Here is a 24,939-nt window from a genome sequence, read left to right as displayed (position 1 = left end):
CATCTGAGCCAAAGTGAGTCCGGGAGTTTAGCTCAAACAGTCTCCATGATCTGGGAGGTGTTGTCAGGGCTGTAGCCATCCCCTGAGGGTGATTTTAGGTTCCCTTTGCCTGAGTTAAGAGGTAAGCCGGAAAGAAGAGCTTAAAGAAAAATGTAAAACAAAGGTTAGAGAGTATAAGCAGGTGGGCAATGAAGGTCAGGTCTTGGGATCTAGCTGGTGACATTATCACATGGAGGAACCTTTCAAGGCGGGATAATGGAAGGGACAAATCAGTACTGATTGGGTGGTTTCCTGTGGCCAGCAAAATAATAGTAATCTCAATAGTACTAATAAAGTTTATTGAGCACTTTTACTGTGTGCCAGGCATTGTGCTAAGTGCTTTATAAACTTAACCTTCCTTAATCCTAGCGACAACCATAATCCATTTCACAGATGGAGAAATAGAGGCTTGAAAAGGCTTCATAGAATACCTCAGGCCACCCAAGTGAGTCAAATAGTGGAGACAAGACTAAAATCCAGGTCTGTTTCCCTTCAAAGCTCACGTTCTTAACCACTGTGGATATGCTGCCTGGCAAGAATTATGTCTATAAAGAAAACTATGCCATTTAAAAATCAGTATGTCTTTGGTAATATTTAGTGCCCACTAATGTTAATTGTATCCCTTTATAATGGAGTTCCAAGGGTACTGCCCCATTTTAAAGAATCTGAAAGAACATGGATCCATGAATATAGAGACTGGAAATTGAACAATTCTGCTCAAGTGTCTCCATCTTGATTCCCTACTCCCATTTTAAGACACATGAGGCACTTTAAGGTTTTCCGAGAAGGGCATGCAGCAATATTTGCCAATTTTTAGTGGGGGAAGTGTGATCTGCTCCTTAAAAAGACATCTGTGTATTGGGTTTCAGGGCAAGGTACTATTTTCAGAATCCAGGTGGAATCTCACACAGTAAAACAATGCCAAGAGAAAAGGAAGGAAGACAAAAAACTAAAGGAACACCCCTGCCCATCGTTCCAATTCTTCAAAAGTTCCTGAAAACATACGAGAAGCACTGCGCCCAGACGCAGACATCTGTGTGTCCAGCCATCAAACAGGACTTGAAAACCAGCATCAACAATGAACAGATTCTCAGGAAAGTGAGTGCGTGGCCTCCTTTGCTTATTCTTCTCTGAAGTGAACTAACTAGGGTTTAGCCCCGAGGAACACGGGTCCTCAGACAAGGCGCTCTCTGCGTTCCTGCCTGCCTGAAGCCCAAAGCCTGCCTCTGGCCCTTGGGGCTCTGCTCAGCATCTCTACCTCCCTGCTCCTACCTCCGGATCTCCCCCTCCCAGTCCTTCCAGCAGACCTGGCTTTTCTCACACCGCGCTTCACATCTGGAATAGCCAACCTGCCCCTCCCACTCTACCTCTGGAAAGCCCCGCTCAAAGCACCACTTTGGGCATCATTGCAGGACATCTGTGCCCAGCATGCCCGCCACCCCACGGGACACCTCCATGAGAATGTTTGCTTCCCTTGACAGCTCCTGTGTCCGTGTCATCAGGCCAGACCCCCCCGCCCCACCCCGGCCCGCCGCACTCACCCATGCTTCCCCCTCACTTGGAGTGAGGTCAGCAAACACAATTCTGACTCCCAAATACAGGATTTCAGAAAAAAAAAAAAAAATCAGATGTCATATCTTTTCTGAGATTAAATCTAGGGATCGCTTGTGAGGGCAAAGAAGAGCGGCCAGCACTGAAACTAAACGGTCTACTCTGGCGAAGGGGCACCTGCTAGTCCGGAAGGTGGGGCCTTGCCGCCAAGGGCAGACTGGCTGCTCTCCAGCTTTTCTATGGCCAGCCCAGAAAGACAGTTTGTGTTTTAATAACCAACCACCCACTGATTTTCTAAAATGCTGAGTGCTAAACAAGAGAATAAATTAATTAGAGATGGGTACTTAAAAATAACCATTATTCTAAGGTGATTTTGACCCAAATCCATCCTACCCGTATTTTTCCTGAATATTTTTTTGGGGACAGGAGGATGATTACATTGCACCCCACATAAAAAGAACCTCTGAAAGTCCTCCCTAACCATCTCTTTTGCCCAAACCTCCACTCCCCAGGGCAGCTGCCTCTCTCCTCTTGCCCCTTTGGTCTTTCCCTAGCCACCTCTCCTCGTCTCCCGTCCCCTCTGCCCTCCTGGGTCTTCCTATTTTTTTCTTTTTTGAAGATTTTTATTTATTTATTTGACAGAGAGAGAGAGACAGCGAGAGAGGGAGCACAAGCAGGGGGAGCAGCAGAGGGAGAGGGAGAAGCAGGCTTCCCGCGGAGCAGGGAGCCCGACGAGGGGTTCGATCCCAGGACCCCGGGACCATGACCTGAGCCGAAGGCAGACGCTTAACGACTGAGCCACCCAGGCGCCCCTCCTAGGTCTTTCTAATTCCTTCTCTTGTAGTTAGTTGCTTCTCTGGACTCCTCCATACATCTCCCTGCTCATAAGACTATACGGGCTGTTTATGTTGGGTGGGTTGCTTTGGTTGGGTCTCCATTTTGATTTTGAGCATCACTGAAATAAAAGTCTCATGAGACAATTATTTTTTACTGCATAGGATACACTCAGATAATTTTTCTTCTTTTCTATTTCATTAGAGAAAGAAACAAAAAAGCTGGTTAAAACCCACTCACTTGATTTCCTCACCCAATAATGAGTAGTAACCTGATGGAAAAAATCTGTGCCCTATAAGATTGCCTTTGCATATGGCAAGAACTTCATAAGTTTGTATTGAATTACCTCCCCAATGCACATGTGATCCAAAGTCAATTACCTTTTCAAATGTTCTAATGTTGTCTGATGACATTATTCTTTCTCTACGCATACAGATGCGTGGACATCTCTTTATGATTCCCACCTGTACTTTTTATTTTGACACTCCAGTTTATGCTTGTAAGACCTGAAGACTCCCCGACAAGCATCCTACCAATATCCTTAGAACCTTTGCTCATGACAATTCGAGATGAGTGTTATATGCTGGGGAAAGAGATCTGTATCTGGAGCCTTCAACTGAGCAACCCAGAGATTGCCAGACTGGTAAGTCATGCATTTTAGAAGTGTTCCTTCAATTAAACTTAAAATTGAATATAAACATAATATGTATTCCAGCTGTAGTTCATTCGGTTGTTGACTGATATGCTCCAAGCTTTTCTTTTTTAAAAAAAACACAATATATTTTTTTAATGAAACATTTCAAAGTTATGTAAAGGTACAAAAAAACAATAAAGAAATCATGGTATATTCATATAGTAGAAAACTCTATAGGTGGTTCAGTTGGGTAAGCATCTGACTCTCGATTTCAGCTCAGGTCATGATCTCGGGGTCATGGGATGGAGCTCCACATCGGGCTCCACACTCAGTGCAGAGTCTGCTTGTCCCTCTCCCTCCCCCTGCTTATGCTCTCTCTCCCTCTCTTAAATAAATAAATATAATTTAAAAAAAAACTATATAGCAATGAAAATGCATCAACTATATAGCTATACAAAAATAAAATATGATGACTCATAAAAACATACAAGCAAAGAGACACACAAAAGATTACATACCGTATGTTGCATTTTACAAAGTAAAAAGCAGGTAAAACTATAATGTTTGATTATCATAAAATTACTTTTAGGGAAGAGGGAGGAGGTAGTAATTGGGAGAGGGCATTAGTGCCCATTTTTCTAGTTTCTTGCCTATTTAAAAATCCCTTGTTTTATTTCATTGAATGTGTTAAACTTATTTTATAATCTGTGTCTAATAGTTTCAATAAACTAAATTATTTTGGAGGCTGATGTTACTGACTCTTGCTTCTACTGGCTCTTACTCATGGAACATTTCCTTGTGTGTTTTTGTGATTTCTTTTGTACTGTAAACTTTTATTTCCTAGGAAAATTGTTGAGGCAATTCCTTGAGATCTGATTTGAAGACAGCATTCTTTTTTTTTTTTTTAAGATTTTATTTATTTATTTGTCAGAGAGAGAGGGTGCACGAGAGAGAGCACAAGCAGGGGGAGAGGCAGGCAGAGGGAGAAGCAGGCTCCCTGCTGAGCAAGGAGCCCAATGTGGGACTCAATCCCAGGACCCTGGGATCATGACTTGAGCCAAAGGCAGACACTTAACCGACTAAGCCACCCAGGCGCCCTGAAGATAGCATTCTCTGGGGAGGATTTGCGTTTGCTTCGGCCTCACACTCAGGGTGCTACCATCTCAGGGCTATGTTAAATTAAATTCTTGACCTGAGGGCTCTTTGAACCATCCAGGTGGAATGAATTCAGGGTGCAATTACCTATGTTAAGACTAGCTTGTGAGTTCACAGGGGATATATTTTTTTTTTCCTGTGTACTCAGTCTCAGTTTGAGATAGTCAGTTTTCCCTGGGGAAGGGAGAGTTGGGTTTATTTCTAATTCATCCTTACTCTAAGGGCATAGTGCATAGCTCATTCTGTTTTGAGCCACACCTGTATGCAGTATTTTCTCTTAGACTCCTCACCTCCACTGATCTTGGGCTTTACTGTCCGCTGGACTGCAAGATCCACGAAAAGCACAACTCAGTTCCCTGCTTTACCGGTGCTCTCAAAGGAAAAGCTGGCTTCAGTGCCCTGCAGACCACTCGAGGTTCCCACTTTCCCGCATGCATTGATCTTTGGGTATTCCTCACTGTCCTGCCGATCAACACATTTTAAAAAGATATTTTTGAAACTCTTAAAAGAAAGCATAAAGGAAAAGCTTCATGATGTTGGATTTGGCAGTGGTTTCTTATATAAGACAGTAAAAGCACAGGCAACAAAAGAAAAACTAGATGGTTTGGACAACATCAAAATTTAAAACTTCTGTGCATCAAAAGACATACTCAATTAAGTGAACAGGCAACCCATAAAATAGGGGACAATAATTGCAAATCATATATTTGATAAGGGTTTAATATCCAGGATACATAAAGAACTCCTACAATTCAACAACAACAAAAAACAAACAACCTAATTTAAAAATGGGCAAAGGACTTAAGTAAACATTCTCCAAAGAAGGTATACAAATGAATAATAAACACACAAAAGATGTTCAACATCAGTAATCTTTAGGGAAATGCAAATCAAAACTGCAATGAGATACTACCTCATGTCAACTAGTATGGCTACTACTATCAAAAAAAGCAGAGGGCGCCTGGGTGGCTTAGGCGTTAAGCGTCTGCCTTCAGCTCAGGTCATGATCCCAGGGCCCTGGGATCGAGCCCCACATCGGGCTCCCTGCTCCGCAGGAAGCTTGCTTCTCCCTCTCCCACTCCCCCTGCTTGTGTTCCCTCTGTCAAATAAATAAATAAAAATCTTAAAAAAAAAAAGCAGAAAATAATGTGTTGACAGGACGTGGAGAAATTGGAAAACCTGTGCACTATTGGTGGGAATATAAATTGGTGTAGCCACTATGGAAAACAGGATGGAAGTTCCTTAAAAAATTAAAAATAGAATTACCATATGATTCAGCAATTCCACTTCTGGATATCTAACCAAAAGAATTGAAAGCCAGATCTCAAAGAGATATTTGTACACTCATCTTCATGGTAGCATTATTCACAATAGCCAAAGGTGGAAGCAATCCAAATGTCCATTAACAGATGAGTAGAAAACAAAATGTGGGATATACATACAGTAGAATATTATTCAGCCTTTAACAGGAAGGACGTTGTGACATATGCTGCATGTATGAACCTTGAGGAACTTCTGCTAAGTAAGATAAGTCAATCACAAAAGGACAAATCCTCTATCATTGTATTATAGGAAGTACCTAGAGTAGTAAGACTCATAGAGAAAGAAAATAAAATGGCGGTTGCCAGACATTGTGGGGGAAGGGAGACTGGGAGTTATGTTTTCCTGGGTACAGAGTTTGAGTTTTACAAGATGAAAAAAGTTCTGGAGATGGATGGTGTTGAGGGTTGTACAGCAGTGTGAATGCACTTAATGCCACTGAACTGTGAACCTAAAAATGGTTAAGATGGCAAATTCTTTATGTGTATTTGACCACAATTCCAAAATAAATTTTAAAAAGGTATCTTTAATGCATAACCAGAATTTTTAGTTGTTTTTATTAAAAGTGTCAGTCAGGGGGCACCTGGGTGGCTCAGATGGTTAAGCATCTGCCTTCGGCTCAGGTCATGATCCCAGGGTCCTGGGATCGAGCCCCGCATCGGGCTCCTGCCTCAGCAGGGAGCCTGCTTCTCCCTCTCCCTCTGCCTCTCTCCCTGCTCACGCTCTCTCTCTCTGTGTATCTCTGTGTCTCAAATGAATAAATAAAATCTTAAAAAAAAAAAGTGTCAGTCAGGGTACCCAGTCCATTTAAGCAGGCCATAGAATGCTGTCCATGCATGTTAAAAGCGATCCTTAATAGTTCTTTAAAATGCAGCCTTCTTGGTCACCTGGAGGCTATTAGGGAATTCTGTGGTCGAAGGCTATGGTCTTGCCCGAAGCAGTTGCTAGTGCCCCAGGGAATGACACTGGAAACCACTGCTTGAGATCGTTAGGACCTGGGTTGAGAGCCTGTTTTGCACAGACCAGCATTACCATAGGCAGTGACATGCCACATTGCCTCCTCTGTCAGAAACACAGCTTGCAAGATCCAATCCAGCACTTGAACAAGGTGTTTTCTCATAAAAGAGACCTCAAACGCCAGCTCTGTAGTTAAGGCTGCAAGGGCTCTTATATTCTCAGCCAAGCTATAATTTGGAACCCTATCTCTGACCAATATGTCATTGCCTCAGGAAACCCTAAATCCTCCAAACCCCACCAAAGCCTCCGTTAGGTTTAAATTCTGAACTGAAGAAATCCTTAGGTTGTGGTAATTCTAATTGCTGAAAGGTGGCCTTTGTGATTTGTAGCTTTAAATACCTCCTTCTGTCAATTAGGTAGGGATTTAATTGTCACTGGAATCCTTTGTTACCACAAGAAATGACCTTGCCATAGATCCCTCCATTCAGGAGACAGAGAGAACCTGACATGGTTCCAAATGTTTGTGTATTTTGCCCCCAGTCCTGTGGCTTCACCATGAGAAACACCTCGTTGCTGAATTTGGATGGTCCAGTTCTTTTTTTTTTTTTTTAAGATTTTAGTTTAGAGAGAGCGAGAGTATGTGAGCCAGGGGAGGGGCAGAGGGAGAAAGAGAGAAGCAGACTCCCTGCTGAGCACAGAGCCTGACATGGGGCTTGATCCCAGGACCCCGAGATCATGACCTGAGCCAAAATCAAGAGTCTGATACTTAACCAAGTGAACCACCCATGCACCCCTGCCTGGCCTAGTTCTGAGCGGACCTCTATATCCTCTAAACCCTAATACCTGTAACAGTGAATATAAATTACTTAGGAGGTAATTCAACTATTATAATTGTTTTGCCTAGTTAGACGAAAGTTGGCATGATGATACTTCTCTATTGAAAAGAACACAACCCTAGGAGGATAAATTTGTGGGTTAGAATATCAACATCTGTGTTAGTCTGGGTGGGCTGCCATAACCTATTGCCACAGGTTACACGGTTTAAACAACAGAAATTTATTTCCTCACAGTTATGAAGGCTTGGAAGGCTGAGCTCAAGGTGTCAGCAAAGTTGGTGTCTTCTGGACCAGCCCCTAATAACATCTAAAAAGAGATGCTACAGTATATCTCGTCTCATCTCATCTCATCTCATCATAAAGCTTGGTGTTTCCCATTTAATTCTTCACAGTCGTCCTTTTAAAGGGCAATTATTTTATTTTTTCTTTTATTTTCATGCCACTTTCTCCTTGGGGGAATTAGAAAGTTGTCTTAAAGGGAAAACTGTTGTGGTAATGAACGTAATGGGCTTTTAGGTTACATGAAAACACAGAGCGTCTTTGTCTCCCTTGCGTGAGCACGGTTTCTTTCACCTCACGTCCTTAGGCTTCGCTTCTGGAGTTGAAGGGGCGTGCCGCCTGCCCATTTACCAGCCTGGAGCTCATTGACTGCAGGATGGATCTGTGGGCTCTCGGGAGACTTGGGAGGGCTCTGCCATGCAGCTGTCTGCGTTCTCTCATCCTCGATTACTGCAGGTGAGGCTGGAATGCGGGGTTCCTTCAGGGCTCCTGTTGCTGTCTGCTGAGGGAGGCAAAGCAGGGAGGGCGGTGGCCTGGTTCCTTGTGCCTCATCAAGTCATCGCTGAAAGGGGACGCTCCAAAACCTCCTTAGAGCTAATGTTCCTGAGTAAATGTCAGGGTTCTCAAAAAGAGGCTTTTTTCATTCATTTCTCCATCTATCCTCTCCTTCCTTCCTTCCTTCCTTCCTTCCTTCCTTCCTTCCTTCCTTCCTTTTTATTCATTCATTCTGTCAACAAATATTTGTCAATGGCCTGTTTGTGCAAGACACTGCTCTTTGCTAAGGAAGATACACACATATATAAGGCAATGCCACTGAGCAAGGAAGTCCTTGATATAGTAGAGGGGAGGCGACATGCTCTAGGTTACGTATAACGCAGGGTAGAAAGCCTGAATGTCACAAAAAATGTCCATGTAAATTTTAGTGGTTTGGATAAGGGGAACCATGATCCCCTATGGGACAGGCCATTATTCAGCAGGAGCGGACGTGGGAGGACAGGCGTGGTACTAGGGGAAAGAGCCAGTCTTTCAGAGAGGGCTGCGGCACCAGGCTGTCAGGGGCGGGTCAGGGCGCAATGATGATGATGATGATATCAGCTAACTGTTACTGAGTGCTAACGGTGTGTCAAGCACAGTGCATGGCTTATCTCATTTATTCTCCCAACAACAGAGAGATATGTACCATTACATATGGATGTAGGATATATAATGACAGATATGTACCATTTCCATCCTTTGACTCTGTATAGATGAGGAAAGACTCAAGGGGATTAACTGGCTTGTTCAAGGCCATTCACCTCTTAGGGACGGAACCTAGATGTGAATCCAGCCATCTGAATCCGAGCCCACTTCTGATCTGTGATACTAGATTGCTGGGGGCGTCTATAGTGTGCCATCCATAAATAATTTCAACCTGCTTGTGTGATGTGCGATAGGTCATGCAACCTCTCTGATCTATGAGATGATCTCTTCCACTTCTCAGGTCTTTGATTCTGAGACTCTTCCCCTGGAACCTGGTGCTACCTTATACTCAGAAGGCCAGTGGGCTGTGAGGTGAAAGAGCTGATTCATGCCTGAGAAGTGGTACCACCGCAACACAAAGACCCCATTAAGGAGCTAGGGTCTTATTAGGGCCCTGGTTGTGACCGTGGACAATTCTATCGGCAAAAAGCTGGGGAGAGGGACTGTCTCTGGAGGTTCTTTGTGTTTCTGAGGTGCTTGGAGGAGCCTCAGTTAGGGTTTCCTAACACAGAACAGCAGAAGTCCAGTGTCCTCAGGATACCCTGCAGTGACTTAGGATCAGCCTGGGAGTCTCCCAGCTTCCCACACTGCACTGGGCAGAACCAGCCCCTCTGCTGAGACCCTTCTGGACTCCAGCTCCTGCGCTGGACCCAGAGACCTGCACTGGCAGGAAGACAGAAGGAAGAAAAAAGGAATCCCCATTGTTAGGAAACAGCTTACTTTATTTTTTTTTTTTAAGATTTTATTTGTTTATTTGACAGAGAGAGAGAGAGCACAGCACAGGGAGGGGTAGAGGGAGAGGGACAAGCAGACCCCCCGCTGAGCAGGGAGCCTGACACGGGGCTCGATCCCAGGACTCTGAGATCATGACCTGAGCTAAAGGCAGATGCTTAACTGACTGAGCCACCCAGGCGCCCCCACAGCTTACTTTATTTTTAACAGATTTTATTTATCTGTTTAGAGAGAGGGGGAGGGAGAGAGAGAATCTCCAGCAGACTCTGCGCTGAGCCAGGAGCCCAAAACAGGGCTCCATATCAGGACCCTGAGATCATGAGCTGAGCCAAAATCAAGAGTTGGATGCTTACCTGACGGAGCCACCCAGGTGCCCCAGGAAATAGCTTATGTTCATCATCCGTTGAAATCCTCCTATTGCCAAGACACCTAGAGTTGTCAGGGTTGGGTGGTTGGGAGTCACCACTGAGACCTCAACACTGGTAAAAGAGCAGGCTACCGGCCTCTGGGGACTTCCCTCCGCTTTTCGCTGTGAGGCTGTGAAGTCCAGCAGGCAGGACGCCCTTCTTTCTCATACACAGCTGCATCCCCACACCCACCACAGTAGCCGCCTTCGCTAACCACTTGTTGGCTAAACTAGTAAATTTAAGAAGTTACTTCTGTTAATACGTACCTCATTTGAAAGTTCAGCCACTGACATTCCAAATTCCCTGAAGACATCCCTCTACCTCACTGTTGCTCAGTTTCCTGACCTAATGCCTATTCCCAGAGGCTGTGTTGGCGTGATGCCTGCGACTTCTCTTTGCAAAGTCGAAGGACTAGGTGATACAAGACGAGGAGCAGCCCAGGGCCAGGAAGGAGGGCCAAGAGGCTGGACTTCCCTGAAACCTGCTCTGGACGTACTTTAAAGGCTCCCTCCTTACACAGCCTGCTACTGCTGGGGTCTTCTCAGACACTTTCATCCCTGCCAGCTGGGCAATCTCTCCTGTCTTCAGGATCCAGAACTTGCTCTCTATCTGCTCCTTTGCATGGGTACTTCAAACCGTGCTCTGCTCCCTTTGCCCAGGAGGCAGATTCTGGGTCCCCCTTCCTCCACATGCAGGCTGCCCTCCTCAGTCACCCAGCTCACTCCCATAGCCTGCCCCGGCCGTGGAAGCTCATAGTATGGATCAGTAAAAGTCTGAGCTGTCCTAGGGAGTCCCTTAAAATGAATAATCCAACAGGTGACATAGGTTTTAAAAGTCACTAATGTGTTCCTGTCATTTCTTTCTAGACTTGGAAGTGAAGAAATTGAGAGTATTTTCTCAGGCCTGGAGAACAACCAAAGGCTTCAAGCCCTCAGTCTGCGCTACTGTGGTCTGGGGCCACAGAGCGGGCCATGGCTGGGCGCCATCATATACCACAGCTCCATTTGGTGAGACGCATCCCCTGCTCGCCTCCTGCCTCTGGCTCTGTTCTGTCTTGAGTTATATAACCAGCTGAATTACAAAATCCATTAACCCATGATTTCCCCTGACTTTTCACTACGTTAGTTATTTTGTCTTCTTTTTCTTAATTATAAGAGAAAGATCCTTTAGTTACATTTGAGAATCAAGGGTATTGTGCTATATGCATGTTTTTGGCCCGATGACATGGTCACTAGGTCTATTTTTTGCAATATGATCTGTTATCTATTATGATTATTTATTTATTAGTATATAACTAGGTCTATTATTTTATGAGGTGAAGACCTCAAATCCAAATTTGCGGAAGTGAAAATAACATCGAATGTACGATGTATTTCACCCCTCCCCAGTGAGCTGCACCTTGACGGCAATTACTTACAGTGTTCTGGGGCTCTGAGTCTCCTCAGACCTGTAGCCGAGTATGCAAAGACACAGGGGAGAGAGCAGCCGGCCACATCCCCACCAGACCCCGGGAGTCCCCCTCAGCAGCTACAGGGTAAGTGCCGGGGATCTGGGCCCTACACTCTCTGGGGCTACCTGTAAGAAAGAAACGGCTTTGCGTTTAAAAATGGCCTTCCCTGTGGTCAGTGGAAATTCTTCTTGCTGAGTATGAATGAGAGCAGAATAATGGACCCCCAGCAATGTCTTTGTCCTAATCCTCAACCGGTGATTATATTACCTCACCTGGCAAATGGAACTGTGCAGATATGATAAAATTAAGGGCCTTGAGATGGGGGTTTATCCTGGATTCTCTGGGTGGGTCCAGTGTCATCACAGGATCTTTGCGGGGGGGGGGGGGCAGGAGGGTCAGAGCCAGAGAGATGAAGATGTGACCATGGAAGGAAAGGTTGGAGGGATGCTGGAAGGGGCCAGCAGCCAAGGAATGTAGATGGCCTCGAGGAGCTGGGAAGGGCGGGGCAAGGAATTCTTCCCCAGAGCCACTAAAAGACACACAGTCCACCAATGCCTTGACGGTGAGACCCATTTTGGACTTTGGACCTCCAGATCTGTAAGGTCATAGCCTTGTATTGTTTTAAGTGACTAAGTTTAAGGTCATTTGTTATAGCAGAAGCGGGGAACTAAGACAGCATGTTAATCAGAACTCTTCAGTTAAAAGTGAAAGCAACCCAAACAGAATTCAAGGTTAATAGGGGCTTATTGGCTCACATAACTGGGACGTCCACAGCTGTCTTCAGAGATAGCTGAATTCGGGGGCTCAGATGATGTCATCAGGAGACCCTGAGTTTGCTGCTCTTCCCTCGACTTCCCTTCTGAGCGTGGGCCTTCTCTCCCAGTGCGGTCAGCCTTCCTCCAGGCAGGAAAGAGCAGTTGACACATCTGTCAGCAGTCCCAGGGCTATATCTTCGTGACTTCCAATCAGCCAGGAAGTGTGAACCTCTGTCTCCCAGTGACTGTGGGTCAAATCCCCCGGGGAAGGCTCTCACTGGCCCTCCCTGGGTCACATACATACCTGTCAGACCAGTCCCTACAGCCCCGGATGTGCTAAACTGCAATTGGCCAGGACTGATCACACACCCCACTGGGGGAGGAGTGGAGCATTCTGATGGGCAGCCAAACCAGAGCCCCATGATTTGCTGGGGAGCAAAGTGGCAGCCCCTCAAAGAAGTAAACCGATGAGAAGGACAGATACAGGACAGACAAGAACAACAGCTGCTTACTCCCTTATAAAAGGCTTATCATTTGTTTTAATAGATCCCTAATACACATGTTTATGGCACATTTTAAAGCTGACTACTTTTAATCATTGTTAACAGAAACTATAGCAAGTGGCTAATAGCACAGACTTAGAATCAGGTCTGGGTTCAAATCCTACCCCAGCTGTGCATTAGGTTGGGCAAATTTTCAAATTGATCTGACTTTAGCTTCTTGAGCTACAAAATAAACGTAACTACCTCATAGTGTTTAGTGAGGAGGAAGTGGTGTAATGTGATGCAGTTAGCATGATGCCTGGCACATCGTAAGTACTTGAGGGACATTAATTATCATCATCACCATCGTCATTATAACAACAACCTTTTCCCAGAGAGTAAACTTGAGGCATGTTGGTGAACGCAGTCACTCTACGTGCTGGAAAAAATGAAGATAAAGAGCTCAAGGCCTGTGCAGCATGGGGACCACTGTGAAATATACCGTATTGTATATTTGGAAGTTGCAGAAGGGCGCCTGGCTGGCTCAGTTGCATGTGACTCTTGATCTCAGGGGTTGTAAGTTCGAGCCCCACATTGGGTGGAGAGATTACTTAAAAAATAAAATCTTCAAAAGAACAAGTTGCTGAGAGAGTAGATCTTAAAAGTTCTCATCACAAGAAACAAAATTTGTGACCATGTGTTGTGATGGACGTTAACTAACTCACAGTGGTGAACATTTCACAATATATACAAATATCAAGTCATTATGTTGTACGCCTGAAACTAATATAATGTTACATGTTAATTTTATCTCAATAAAAAAAGGATTCACTGACTTGTGCTATTAAAAAAAAAGAGCTGAAGTCAAGGCTACTTTGTGGAAGTGAGTGCAAAGAACTTGTAACTATGGGAGATTCGTAAATAACAAGAGTTATCCTCCATTTAGGAACTTTCCTGGCATCAGAATTCTATAGGTTATTTGTTGAATTTGATATTTCAGTCAACCCAATAAATATACAAAAGGAAGCTGGAAAACAATGTTTGCTATCCAAATATGACTTTCCCTCTGCTCTTTCTATCACCAATTTGTAAAAAGCCACAGTCCTATTTATGAAGTCCTATATTGTAATTTCAGGACCAAAATAACCAAGTGAATCTCTGATTTTTAAGAAAAATAATTGGAGGGGTGCCTGGTTGGCTCAGTTGATTAAGCACCTGACTTCGGCTTAGGTCATGATCTCAGGGTCCTGGGATCAAGCCCCCGCCCCACACCGCCTTCAGCAGGGAGTCTGCTTGTCCCTCTGCCCCTCCCCCCACTTGTGTGTGTGTGTGTGTGTGTGTGTGTGTGTGTGTGTGTGTGCACGCGCGCGCGTGCGCACACGCTCTCTCTCCCTCTCTCAAATAAGTAAATCTTAAAAAAAAAAAAGAATTGGCAATATAAAAGCAGTGTCTCAAGGGATTGGTATGTGGCAGGCAGGACCAGGTGTGAGGTGTGGGATTGGAAAGAAGTGACAAGGATGTGGGGAGGAAACGTGGAGGTCTCGTATTCTGTTTGTTCTAAGTGCTTTCTGCCCAAAGGAGCATGAAAGCTTGATTTTAAGGGTTCTGGATTTGATTTCCTAGAGAGCCAAACAAGCGAGGGTCAGCGCCGACCTCAGCGAGCACCTGCCCTGTCATTCTTCACAGCCACCCGGGACAGGGTGGAAAAGCTGCTCCAGCTGGACTGGGCCCTGTGGTCAGTGGTCCTCACACACAACCTCTTTGAAGTTCCTCTCCCTATTCGTTCACTTGAACCTTGATTTTTAGGCAGGTCAGCTGGTACATTTTAGCTCTTCTGCATTCTTTTGGGTAACTGTATTAGTCTGCGCTGGCTGCCATAACAAAATAACATAGGCTGGGTGGCTTAAACAGATTTATTTTTGCGCAGTTCAGGAAGCTAGAAGTCCCAGATCAGAGTGCTAGCGGATTCTGTTCCGGGTGAGAGCTCTCTTTCTGGCCTGAAGAGGGCGCCCTCTTGCTGTGTCTTCACGTGGCCTTTCCTAGGTGTGTGTAAGCCCAGGGAGACAAAGATCCCTCTAATAAGAACACTAATCCTATCTGATCAGGGTCCCACCCTTATGACCTCCTGTAACCTTAGTTACTTCCTTAGGGGCCCCATCTCTAAATACGGCCACGCTGGGGACTCAACATATGAATATTTGGGGAATACAAACATGTAGTCCATACTAGTAATATACATACCTGCACAGAGTAAAAGTACCTTCTATCTCAAAACTGGACTGATACACCTCTGCTCAGGCACAGGGCAGGGAGGCCTATGGGGAGGCTGTTGTCATCTAGTGAGAGATGATGGGGGGAGGTGAGAGAGGGGTCTACCCAAGTGAGACTGGGGCAGTGGCAGAGGAGGTCAGGTTCCACATCTGTCCCATTTCCTGATGCTTGGGATGTGGGGTGCAAAGAAAGGAAAGGAAGGGTCTAGAATGACTCTAGAATGATAACATACTAATATATATTTTAAAATTTGCCAAAAATGTGTTCCTCTCTGCTACATTCTTACAAATCTCAGAGATTTGGAACCACTTTTATAGAGGGCAGCTGTGGAATGTAGAGCATTTACATGAGGCCTTTTAGGACGATACTTGGGGCCTACTTGGTTGCATGTGATCCTTAAGCCTTTGAAGAGAGAGCAACATGAAATAGACAGGACTGAACTGAAGCGAATGGGATTTGACAATGGGTCGGATAATCCTCTCATGAGAAATGTCTCTGCCCAAAGTGTACATAAAACGAAGGAAATAATCAATAGCAAAGTGTGTAAAACCCATTCATACAACTTTGAACAGGCTTTTTTTTCTTATCTTTTTCTTTTCCACACAGCCAAACAGAGGGGAAGTTCAACTTTGAACCAGATTACAAAGTCACCTGGAGCTCTAACAGGGAAAACTACTTCAGGGAAGGAGAGGAGAAAAAAAGGTATTTGGTTGTTGCGTCAGCTATCCCTTCATCTTCCTTTATCTGTAAATCACTTCCTCCTTTCATGGGCTGTGTGTTCCCGCTACTACAGTAATTACCCCAAAGAGAAAAACTATGGAGAGAAAGAAGAGCCGGTGTCTTATGGTTTCCTATAAACCAAACACAGAACAGCTTAGCCATATCCACCAGAGGAATTTGTCTTTGGCACATTCAGCAAGCCCAAATCGATTATGGGGTGTAAGCTGGTTTGGGAATATCTCTGCAGTAAACAGCCAGCAGGACCTGATAAATGCCGCTTGGAGACTGCTTAGACTCAGAAACAGAGTCCTTTAGAGGCAGTTTTAAGAAATCACCAACACCAAAACCTCTGAGCAGGATTAAATGAAATGAGAAGCTATCCAAGTCTATTTTTTTAATATTTATTTAAGTAATCTCTACACCAGTGTGAGGGCTCGAACTCATGACCCTGAGATCCAGAGTTGCGCGCTCCTCTGACTGAGCCAGCCAGATGCCCCGAGAAGTTATCCAAGTCTTAAAGGTTTAGAGCCAAGTGTTAGGGAAGCCAGGTTCTCCGCCCAGCACTTGCCCCGGGGCCCGTTGCCTCAGCATCCTCTTCTGCAAATCGAGGAATTTGCGCTCACAGCTTCCTAAATCCCACTCCAGCTTTAACATGTTGAGGTTAGGGCGCCTGGGTGGCTCAGTCATTAAGCGTCTGCCTTTGGCTCAGGTCATGATCCCGGGGTCCTGGGATCGAGCCCCGCATCGGGCTCCCTGCTCCGCGGGAAGCCTGCTTCTCCCTCTCCCACTCCCCCTGCTTGTGTTCCCTCTCTTGCTGTCTCTCTCTGTCAAATAAATAAGATCTTTAAAAAAAAAACATGTTGAGGTTATAAAGACACAGCACAAGATGATCATTAGATATGTCATGAACACAGCCTTTGGAGAACCCTTTGTGGAGGCTAACCTAAATTTGTGTTGTTTTTTTTAGTCCATTTTATTTATTTTTCTCTGTACAACTCGTGTGTGAAAGGTGACAGGCCCTTGTGATGTAGCTCTTTACCCTTTGCCTTTTTCTTCCTCAGTTTTAATCTGTTTTTGTGTGGTGTGGTCTTTTTCCTGCCCTTGAATTATCCTCGTATCTCCTCTGTGAAATCTCTCTGAATTAGATAAATACAGATTCCTATGATCTAAAAAGCCAACTGAAAATGTAAAGGGAGACAATTTATCAGACCTGTCTCTGTCGTCTGGTATAAATACAGTCTTTCCACTGGATAGTGCTAGTAGATTTTGGAAAATCTACTAAAAGAAAAAAAAAGAACTGTGCTAGGTTTATCATTTGTTTTAGACAGTTACCATTTGGGGATATTTTCAACCAAAAATCCTTTCAGAGGAGTTGGTTGGGGTTCCTGTGGGGAGAAGGATGATCAGTGTCTCCAAGGCAGGTGGCTGGCCAGAGGACAGTCCTTACAACGGGCCAGATGACGTCTGAGGGCAGAGGACGGCTGGGTCACTGGTCCTAACTCTGCATTAGACCTAGGAGCAAGTGGTAAGCAGGACAAAGACTGAATGTGTGCATCATTCTGTGCGGGTACCTTGGCATTGCAGGAAGACCAAGAGGCCAAAATCTGTCTGGGAACTTCAAGGCTTCTCAAGGCTAGAGAGAGGCTCTGGACACTATTTGTTGAGTCTCCCTGATTAAAAAAAAAAAAATTAATGGCAAAGAAAATTAAAGAAATTGCATAATACTTTAAGTCGTTCTGTTTAACAAGCTAACACTTCTAACACATACAAAAACACAGAATGCATGCACAGCTTCAGTAGGCAATGACAGCAGAGTCTAAATGTAGTCGTGAATGACTCCACCTGTGTGCTACCCCCCACACCCGCCCCCCGCCATGTAGGCCCTGGAGATGTTAAACCCCCATAGAAGGTAGATAGTTTGGGAAAAGTCAAAAAGAGAACAGTACACCTGTTCATCCTTCAGCTTTTAAATGATAGCCATGTTGAGGCCTAGGTCCCAATAATACCTTTCAGCTGTTAAAACCCGGCACAAAAGATATCAGACTTGCCTCTTTTGACCTTCAACAACAGAAGTACGTTGTGTCACAGTCCTGAACCCTGGAAGTCAAGATCAAGATGTTGGCAGGGTTGGTTCCTTCTGGAGGTTCTGAGGGACAGTCTGTTCCTTGTCCCTCTCCTAGCTTTTGGTGGTGTTTCCTGGCTTAGAGATGCATCACCCGGACCTTTGGCTTCATGTTCCCCAGGCGTTCTCCCGGTGTGCGTCTGTGTCTAATTTTTCCCTTTTTATAAGGACATCAGTCATACTGGATTAGGGGCCCAGTCTAGGCCAGTATGACCTCATCTTAACTAATCACATGTGCCATGACCTTGTTTCCAAATAAGGTCATATTCGGAAGAACTGGGAGTTAGGACTTCAACACAGGAATTTTGGGAGGGAACACAATTCAACTCAACGAGGGGGCTCAGAATGTAGTTTATAAACAGGATGCACACCTAGGAAAAGAAATAAACACACAAGGCAGCATCTGCCAAGGGCCAAACATGGACACTGGGTTCCGAGAAAGGCATCCTTCCCCAAGGATGGAACCGGGGCGAAGGCTCTGTGAACGAGCTGGGAGTTGACCTGTGGGAAGAAAGGACTTACAGGTGGAAGGATTTAAGAGAGGAGAGAGGGCTTAACAATGCAAGCCCACAAGCCTACAAAGTTTAGCTGGAACCAGAGGATGTGGGAGGGTAGGCCTGGCAAAGAGGGTGGGTCACATTAAGGAAGACTTTGTAAGTCAGGCCAAGAGTTGGGACTTAATCCAATAGGCAATGGGAGCCATTTAAGTCTTTTTTGTCTCCCCAGGGATCCTGTAGGAAAAGCCTGTATCTAATACATACTTATTTTATAGCTTATTGTCAGAGCAGACCATTTTCATGCTTTCCAGAATTCACAAAGCAGGTCAAACAAACAAACAGCTTCCCACACTGGATAATTATTTTCATAATCATAAGGTGTTTGGTTGGGGGTGAGTTTGGTTTTTGGTAGAAAAGTTCTACTTGTTTCAAAATAAAGGGTCAGATTGAGCTGATTTATATCAACCTCTTGAGGGTGGAGTGCAGATGGTTTCCATTTGGTCCCAATTGGAAACAGCCAAACTATTTTTATGCTTGTCCCTTTGTGGACAGGAGGCTTTGGCCTGATGCTTGGGAAGTTCAACTCATAATCTGTATGAGTCAAAACCCCCATTCAGAAGCCTGACACCCTTTATTATTCTTCCTCAAATGTACAATTACAAAAACCTGACAATTTTACATTTAGCAACCAGTTGTAAGTGGATAGAAGAGACGTATTCCATTTCGATGCCTGCAGAATTTAGACATCAGTTTGTCCAAGTCAGTCCTGCCTCAAAGCAGCACTGAACATGAAGATTCATTAGATCAGTGGTTCTCAAACACGAGCAGCAGCAGAAATACCCAGAAGGCTTATTAAGGTGCAGATTGCTGGGCCCTGCCCCCACAGACTGCTGGATCTATAGGTGGAGGTGAGGCTGGAAAGCTTGCATTTCTATCAAGTGCCCCAGGGATGTTGATGCTCTTAGTCCAGTGTCCACACTTTGAGAACCACTGCTTTAGAATTAAAAGAAAATCAGATTATCTACTCTTGTTTTATTTTGCTCAGTGAAGAAAATTAGAGGGCAGAGTGATGCTCCTAGATGCCTCTTCTCTGTGAGGAAGACCACAGAACAGAGGGGGCACAGGCCTGAGTCTGCCTCTAGCTTCTCTGTCTCTTCCAGATCCAGTCCAGCCCATGTCTGAGCCCCATGGCTCTGTACCAGGAGTCCGTGGGAATTAGGGACCCTGGGTCTAGAGGGTGATTAACACTCAAGAGAGGAGGTCTGGCCCGGCCGATGCCTAGTCACAAGCCTATCAGGCCCATAAAGAGCCAGAAGATGGCTTAACACTGGAGGTCACTGAACGGTCATCAGGAATAGTCATCTGCAGCTTCCCTGAGCCCCATTCAGCCAGTCCTGCCATGTCACCTCAAGGCCCCAAAAGTTCCTGAAAGACTCAGCAAGGACTCAGGCATGTCCTGTCACCTGGGCCTACTCTGTTCCTGGCCCAAATTCCACACCACAGTTCCTAGGATTGTCTTAATTCTCAAGGATTTAGGACTGGGAGGGCCAGTATATGACTTAGACATATATTGGGAGCAAAATCCAACCATAAAATGGTCAGTCCACAAGCTTGGGATCAATCAGACCTTTGCTACGGCACCAAAGCCACCCAAGTGCCAAATTGACTTCCCCAAATAAGGCATTAATTGCTTATAACACAGCCATGGTCCATAGGAATATTATGGCATTAAAGAATGCAAGGGTCGAGTTCAAAAGACAAGATGTAATCTTCAAAACAGCTTTATTAGTTCCAAATCAGGAAGTTACCGATTATAATCCTGAGATTATTTTACTTGGGGATTTTATCCTGGAGTGATAGCCAAACAATGGACCTTTGTGGACAGGTTCCAAGGTCCAAGGTGTGAATCATCCAACACTAATTACACTTTGCTTCCTTTAGTCCTGCAATCAAGCTAACAGAGTTTCTGTTCTGGTTTATAAATGTTCGGTAATTACACAGGAAATCACACATGTTCCTTGTTGATGGAAAGAAGCTATTTTGAACAAGTGTTTTTGGTTTTTCAAAATGTACTTATTTGAGAGAGAGAGTGTGTGCATGTGAGCACGTGCAGGGGGAAGGGGCAGAAGGAGAAGGAAAAGCAGACTCCCGGCTGAGCAGGGAGCCCGACCCGGGACTCGATCCAGGACCCGGGGATCATGACCTGAGCCGAAGCAGACACTTAACTGACTGAGCCACCCAGGGGCCCCGAGCAAATGTTTTTAAAAAATCAACCTTATTAAGAAGAAGGTCCTACCAGGACCTGGCATCCACAGCTGGACATTTGAGTAGTCCTTAAGCAAAATAATCTGATGTCCAACAGAATGTGTGATGTCCACCTGTTCTGGTGGTCCCAGGAGAGGACAGAAAGTGAGGGAGAAGATGAGGAACCTCTCCGGAGGAACTTCTGGTTCCATGAAAATTTAAACCTGGTCTATGAGTGCTGGCCCACACAGGAAATAAAGCTGTCTCTGGAAGGACTGAGAAGAGGTTCATCAGCTGAGAAAGAGGGCATTCTAGGAAAGAGGGGATCACCTGGCAAAGGGTCAGGAGGTGGAAGTGCCCAGAGTGTCCAGTGTATGGGGAGTTTGACATTCGCTGCAGTGGTCATTGGGAGAGTGGCAGAGGTATAACTGAAAAGGCCAGTGGACCCACTTGGCCCAAAGCCATGAATGCTGCTGAGTTAGGCTTTCTCCTGGGTGCAAAGTGGGAGCCACGATTCCTCTGAAACAAGACAGTGACATGATGAGAATTGGATTTTTGGAAAGAACCTTGGACGGCATTGCACAACATGTCTTAGAAAGAGGGACATCTGGATGATGGGAGACCAGTTTGGAGGCTATTACAGTAGCTCAGACAAGAGAAGATAAAAGGCAGAACGAAGAGTGCAGTGATAGATAGTCCAGATATATTTAGGAGGGAAATCTGACAGGTCCGGATAGCCCGTTCAATGAGGGTGGTAAGAAAGACTGTTAGGGACAATTGGGGGATCTTGGCAATTAACTGAAGAGAAAATGGGAAGAGACACAGGGTTGGGTGAGTCCATATGGATCTGCGGAGTGGGTTCTAGGGGAGGTGTGCTGTTGTCAGAAATACTCGTCTGATCCTCGGGAGGCAGTGGCAGAAGGGGAGACAACTTTCTTCCCCAGGGTGCTCTCATTCCAGTGTTTCAGTGACTTACAATATCCAGAAATGAAGCTGAGAAGACAGGCAATAATATTTATTGTGTACTAAGTTCCTTCACAACCCGTATTTCACCATGCTTCCCAGTTGATCTTCACAGTGCCTCTAGGAAATGACTTTTATGATCTCTATTATAGCAATGAGGAAATTTGGGTTCAGAGAAGTTAAGTGACTTTCTGGGGAGTCACACAGCATTTTTTAGAGAGAGGTTTTGCTCCCAGAGATTCCGCTTTCTCTATACCATGCTGCCTCTTGGGCAGAACTGGCACTGCTATGCCATCACTAAGTTCTCAGAGAAAGAGGGGGTAAATTAAAGTAGTCATTGTCAGGGGCGCCTGGGCGGCTCAGTCAGGTAAGTGTTGGACTCTTGATTTCGGCTCAGGTCCTGATCTCAGGATTGTGAGGTAGAGCCCCACCCTGGGCCCCGAGTCAGGCTGCTCCGCGTCGGGCTCTGTGCTGGGTGTGGGGCCTGCTTAAGATTCTCTCTGCCCCTTCCCCTGTCTCTCTCCCTCTCTCTTAAAAAAAAAAAAAAGTAGTCATTGTCAGTGAGCTTGTTTTTGTTTTAAAGAAGTGTTAAGATTAAGTAAAAATAGGTTGGGGTGAATACAGCTGGGGTGGATCAAGTATTACCAGGGGCTGAGCATGTACTCACTCCGAGGAATTTGTTTTCGATTGAGAGAAAAGAATTTGGTTCTGTTTGAATTTTGGATGAAGGCCCAAAGCAGGAAATCCCTGTACTAAGCAGCGTCAGCCTTCCTACCATCTAACAGGGCACCATGACTCACTACATTCTGCAGGATGGTTTGGACTTGCACTTCCCAAACAGGTTATTTTTCATGGGCAAAGATGACATTGCAACCTTACTTACCACCAATTGGAGGGAGATTTGGGTGGTTTCTCCCCATGGGAATGCAAGTTGTACCAGGCCAGTCACGGACCCAGAAGCTCCCTGTCTCTCCAGTGGCACACATTTGTGCCGCGCTGGCTGGAGTTGGTGGGGTGGCAGGGGTAGACTGGCAGAAACCAAGTTTCTTTCCTTGCAAAGCTCAGCAACTGCACAGGAATTTGGCCTTTGGCCTTGGCCCTGCTGGCCTCACGTTTCATCACCTCTGCTTTCTTGCAAAAAGAAACGAGTGCCACGTGTGATCAGTATCCACATCATTAATCATTCTGAGCAGAAAAGCTTTTCAGAGGCATTTATATTTGCAAAGAGAGTTCATAAATAGAAAAGACATATTCTGTTCCTGTTCATGAATGGTCTCAAGGCGTTATTAGGTACACTATACATGGAAAACCAAAGAACAGTGAGATAAAAGTTTCCACAATATGATTGCATTCTGCACCCGATTATTCACTGATTCATTCATGTGTTCAACAGTTACTAAACACCCACAATGTGCCAGAGACTGTTCTAATTTATTAGCACTGTCAAATTATTCATAACAGCTGTCATTTGCCATCATTCCCATGCCCTGGATGTAAGAACCAATACATTTGGACAAGTTAGGTTTGTTCCCAATGAAACTAAATGATGGGCTGGGATTCATCCCTCCAACTGTGTTTTGAAGGAAAATCCTGTCTATTTTATTCAACAATCCAGCAGATTACATTTGTAACCAAAGAAACCGATTGAATCTCTTTTTAAAGCACGCTTTTTTTTTTCTTAAAGATTTTATTTATTTATTTGACAGAGAGAGACACAGAGAGAGAGAGGGAACACACGCAGGGGGAGTGGGAGAGGGAGAAGCAGGCTTCCCTCTGAGCAGGGAGCCCGATGAGGGGCTCCATCCCAGGACCCTGGGATCATGACCTGAGCCGAAGGCAGACGCTTAACGACTGAGCCACCCAGGCGCCCCATTTTTTTTTAACTGGCAAACTAGAATGGCCCAAAGTCCCGATTTATCACCTTTCCCTAAAACGTCAGTTCTCTTTCATGACTTGAAAACTTATACTTGGTTATCATTGACTCTCCTCTCTTCCTTGCTCTTCCTGTACACTAGTTAGCATTCACTTCATGTCAGCTTCAGAAGGGCAGGTAGTGGGCACCTGGGTGGCTCAGTTGGTTAAGCGACTGCCTTCGGCTCAGGTCATGATCCTGGAGTCCCGGGATCGAGTCCCACGTCGGGCTCCCTGCTCAGCACGGAGTCTGCTTCTCCCTCTGACTCTCTTCCCTCTCGTGCTCTCCATTTCTCATTCTCTCTCTCTCTCAAGTAAATAAATAAAAAATCTTTAAAAAAAGAAGGGCAGGTAGTTTTGTTTCTTTTGTTCCCTGTTGGGTTCCCAGCACTTCGGACAGTGCTTGGCATATAGTAGAGCTCAGAAATATTTGTTGAGTGCTGAATGAATTCAAGTACAAAAGAGTCCTGTCTACTCCTTGGGATTAGGTTCTCAAGTCAGCCTATTAGGCAAAATTAGCGTATTGCTCAGTGATTTTTCACAATCCCTTAAACTGCCCACACAATAAACATATAGGTATATGATTTCTAAGTCCCGTGCGGTTTCTTGCCAGCTTGGGAGCAGATCGTTGTTTGTCAGTTAAGCTCCAGATGAAGGAGTCAGCTAGTGTTGAGGGGGTTATATTGCACACAAAGCATATAACTTCGAATACTTGGAGGCCTTTGGGAAGCCATCTGGCTTTGGGACCAGATTCAGATCTCTCATCTCACACCTACTGAGTCTGTCTCCATCCCCCTCCTGTCTTTTTCTTTGCCAAACTCCTAAACTTGAACTGGTATAGATTAAATGTGTACATATGCCATGCCACAGCACTGACACTGAACCTTACGAAATGGGGGTGAATCAGACTGCAGGTCCACTGACCTCAGTTGGGAAGTCTACAAAGGCAAGATGGTTCTCCCTCCTTCAAATTTGCCTTTCCAGAGCTCAAAAAATGTGACAACTTTGCAGGCTCTTTTAAAGAGCTGAATCCCTGGATAAAGACTATCATTTCCCCAGGGTCAGTGGACAACTCATTTATCTTCTACCAGGAAATTTCTAAAGACATTGATTTTCCTCTTTAGCCAAAGTAAAGGCAACAATCTAAATCTTAAGTGAGATTCCCTTTCATACAGAGCAATTTGAGGCTTGCTATTGTAAAGAATAAAGTATTTTTTAAAGGACTTCTTAAATTGTATGTATTTCCTTCACTATATTGCAAAATATATCTACTCACGCAAGTCAAATAAGTACAATCTTAAAAAATAAAATCAACTTAGCTGGTGGTAAATGGGGGAGCTATTGTCTAAAAATAATAAAATAGTATTATTTTCTTATAGGAATCAAGAAAATTAAAGATTTGACTGATACTGGTCCTTGGTTAGTGAAATTGTATTTGGCAGATAATGGCATAGACGGAAAAGGAAAAGAAGGAGAAAATGGCTTGTTGGAATTCACTCAAATTTTAACATGGTGAGTAGAAAAGAGGTTTTATTTGTTCA

The 24,939-nt window shown here is 44.8% G+C and overlaps 1 protein-coding gene across 1 annotated transcript in view; it reads left to right on the top strand.

The window, feature by feature from the left end:
* Positions 1-957: 957 nt before the first annotated feature.
* The window catches only part of LOC148165050 (uncharacterized), a 39,758-nt gene continuing 15,776 nt past the window's right edge, over positions 958-24,939 (top strand). The window contains exons 1-7 of the mRNA XM_088021058.1: positions 958-1,137; positions 2,915-3,067; positions 7,913-8,061; positions 10,850-10,990; positions 11,372-11,517; positions 15,548-15,643; positions 24,778-24,910. Coding sequence (XP_087877184.1) covers positions 958-1,137; positions 2,915-3,067; positions 7,913-8,061; positions 10,850-10,990; positions 11,372-11,517; positions 15,548-15,643; positions 24,778-24,910 — 998 coding nt within the window. The remainder of the gene's footprint in view (positions 1,138-2,914; positions 3,068-7,912; positions 8,062-10,849; positions 10,991-11,371; positions 11,518-15,547; positions 15,644-24,777; positions 24,911-24,939) is intronic.

The sequence above is a fragment of the Eumetopias jubatus genome, unplaced genomic scaffold (assembly GCF_037043125.1).
Source record: "Eumetopias jubatus isolate StellerSeaLion01/CBP00866 unplaced genomic scaffold, mEumJub1_p1.0 scaffold_1, whole genome shotgun sequence".
NCBI classification, from domain to species: domain Eukaryota; kingdom Metazoa; phylum Chordata; class Mammalia; order Carnivora; family Otariidae; genus Eumetopias; species Eumetopias jubatus.
This window is presented reverse-complemented; position numbering and strand designations above follow the sequence as displayed.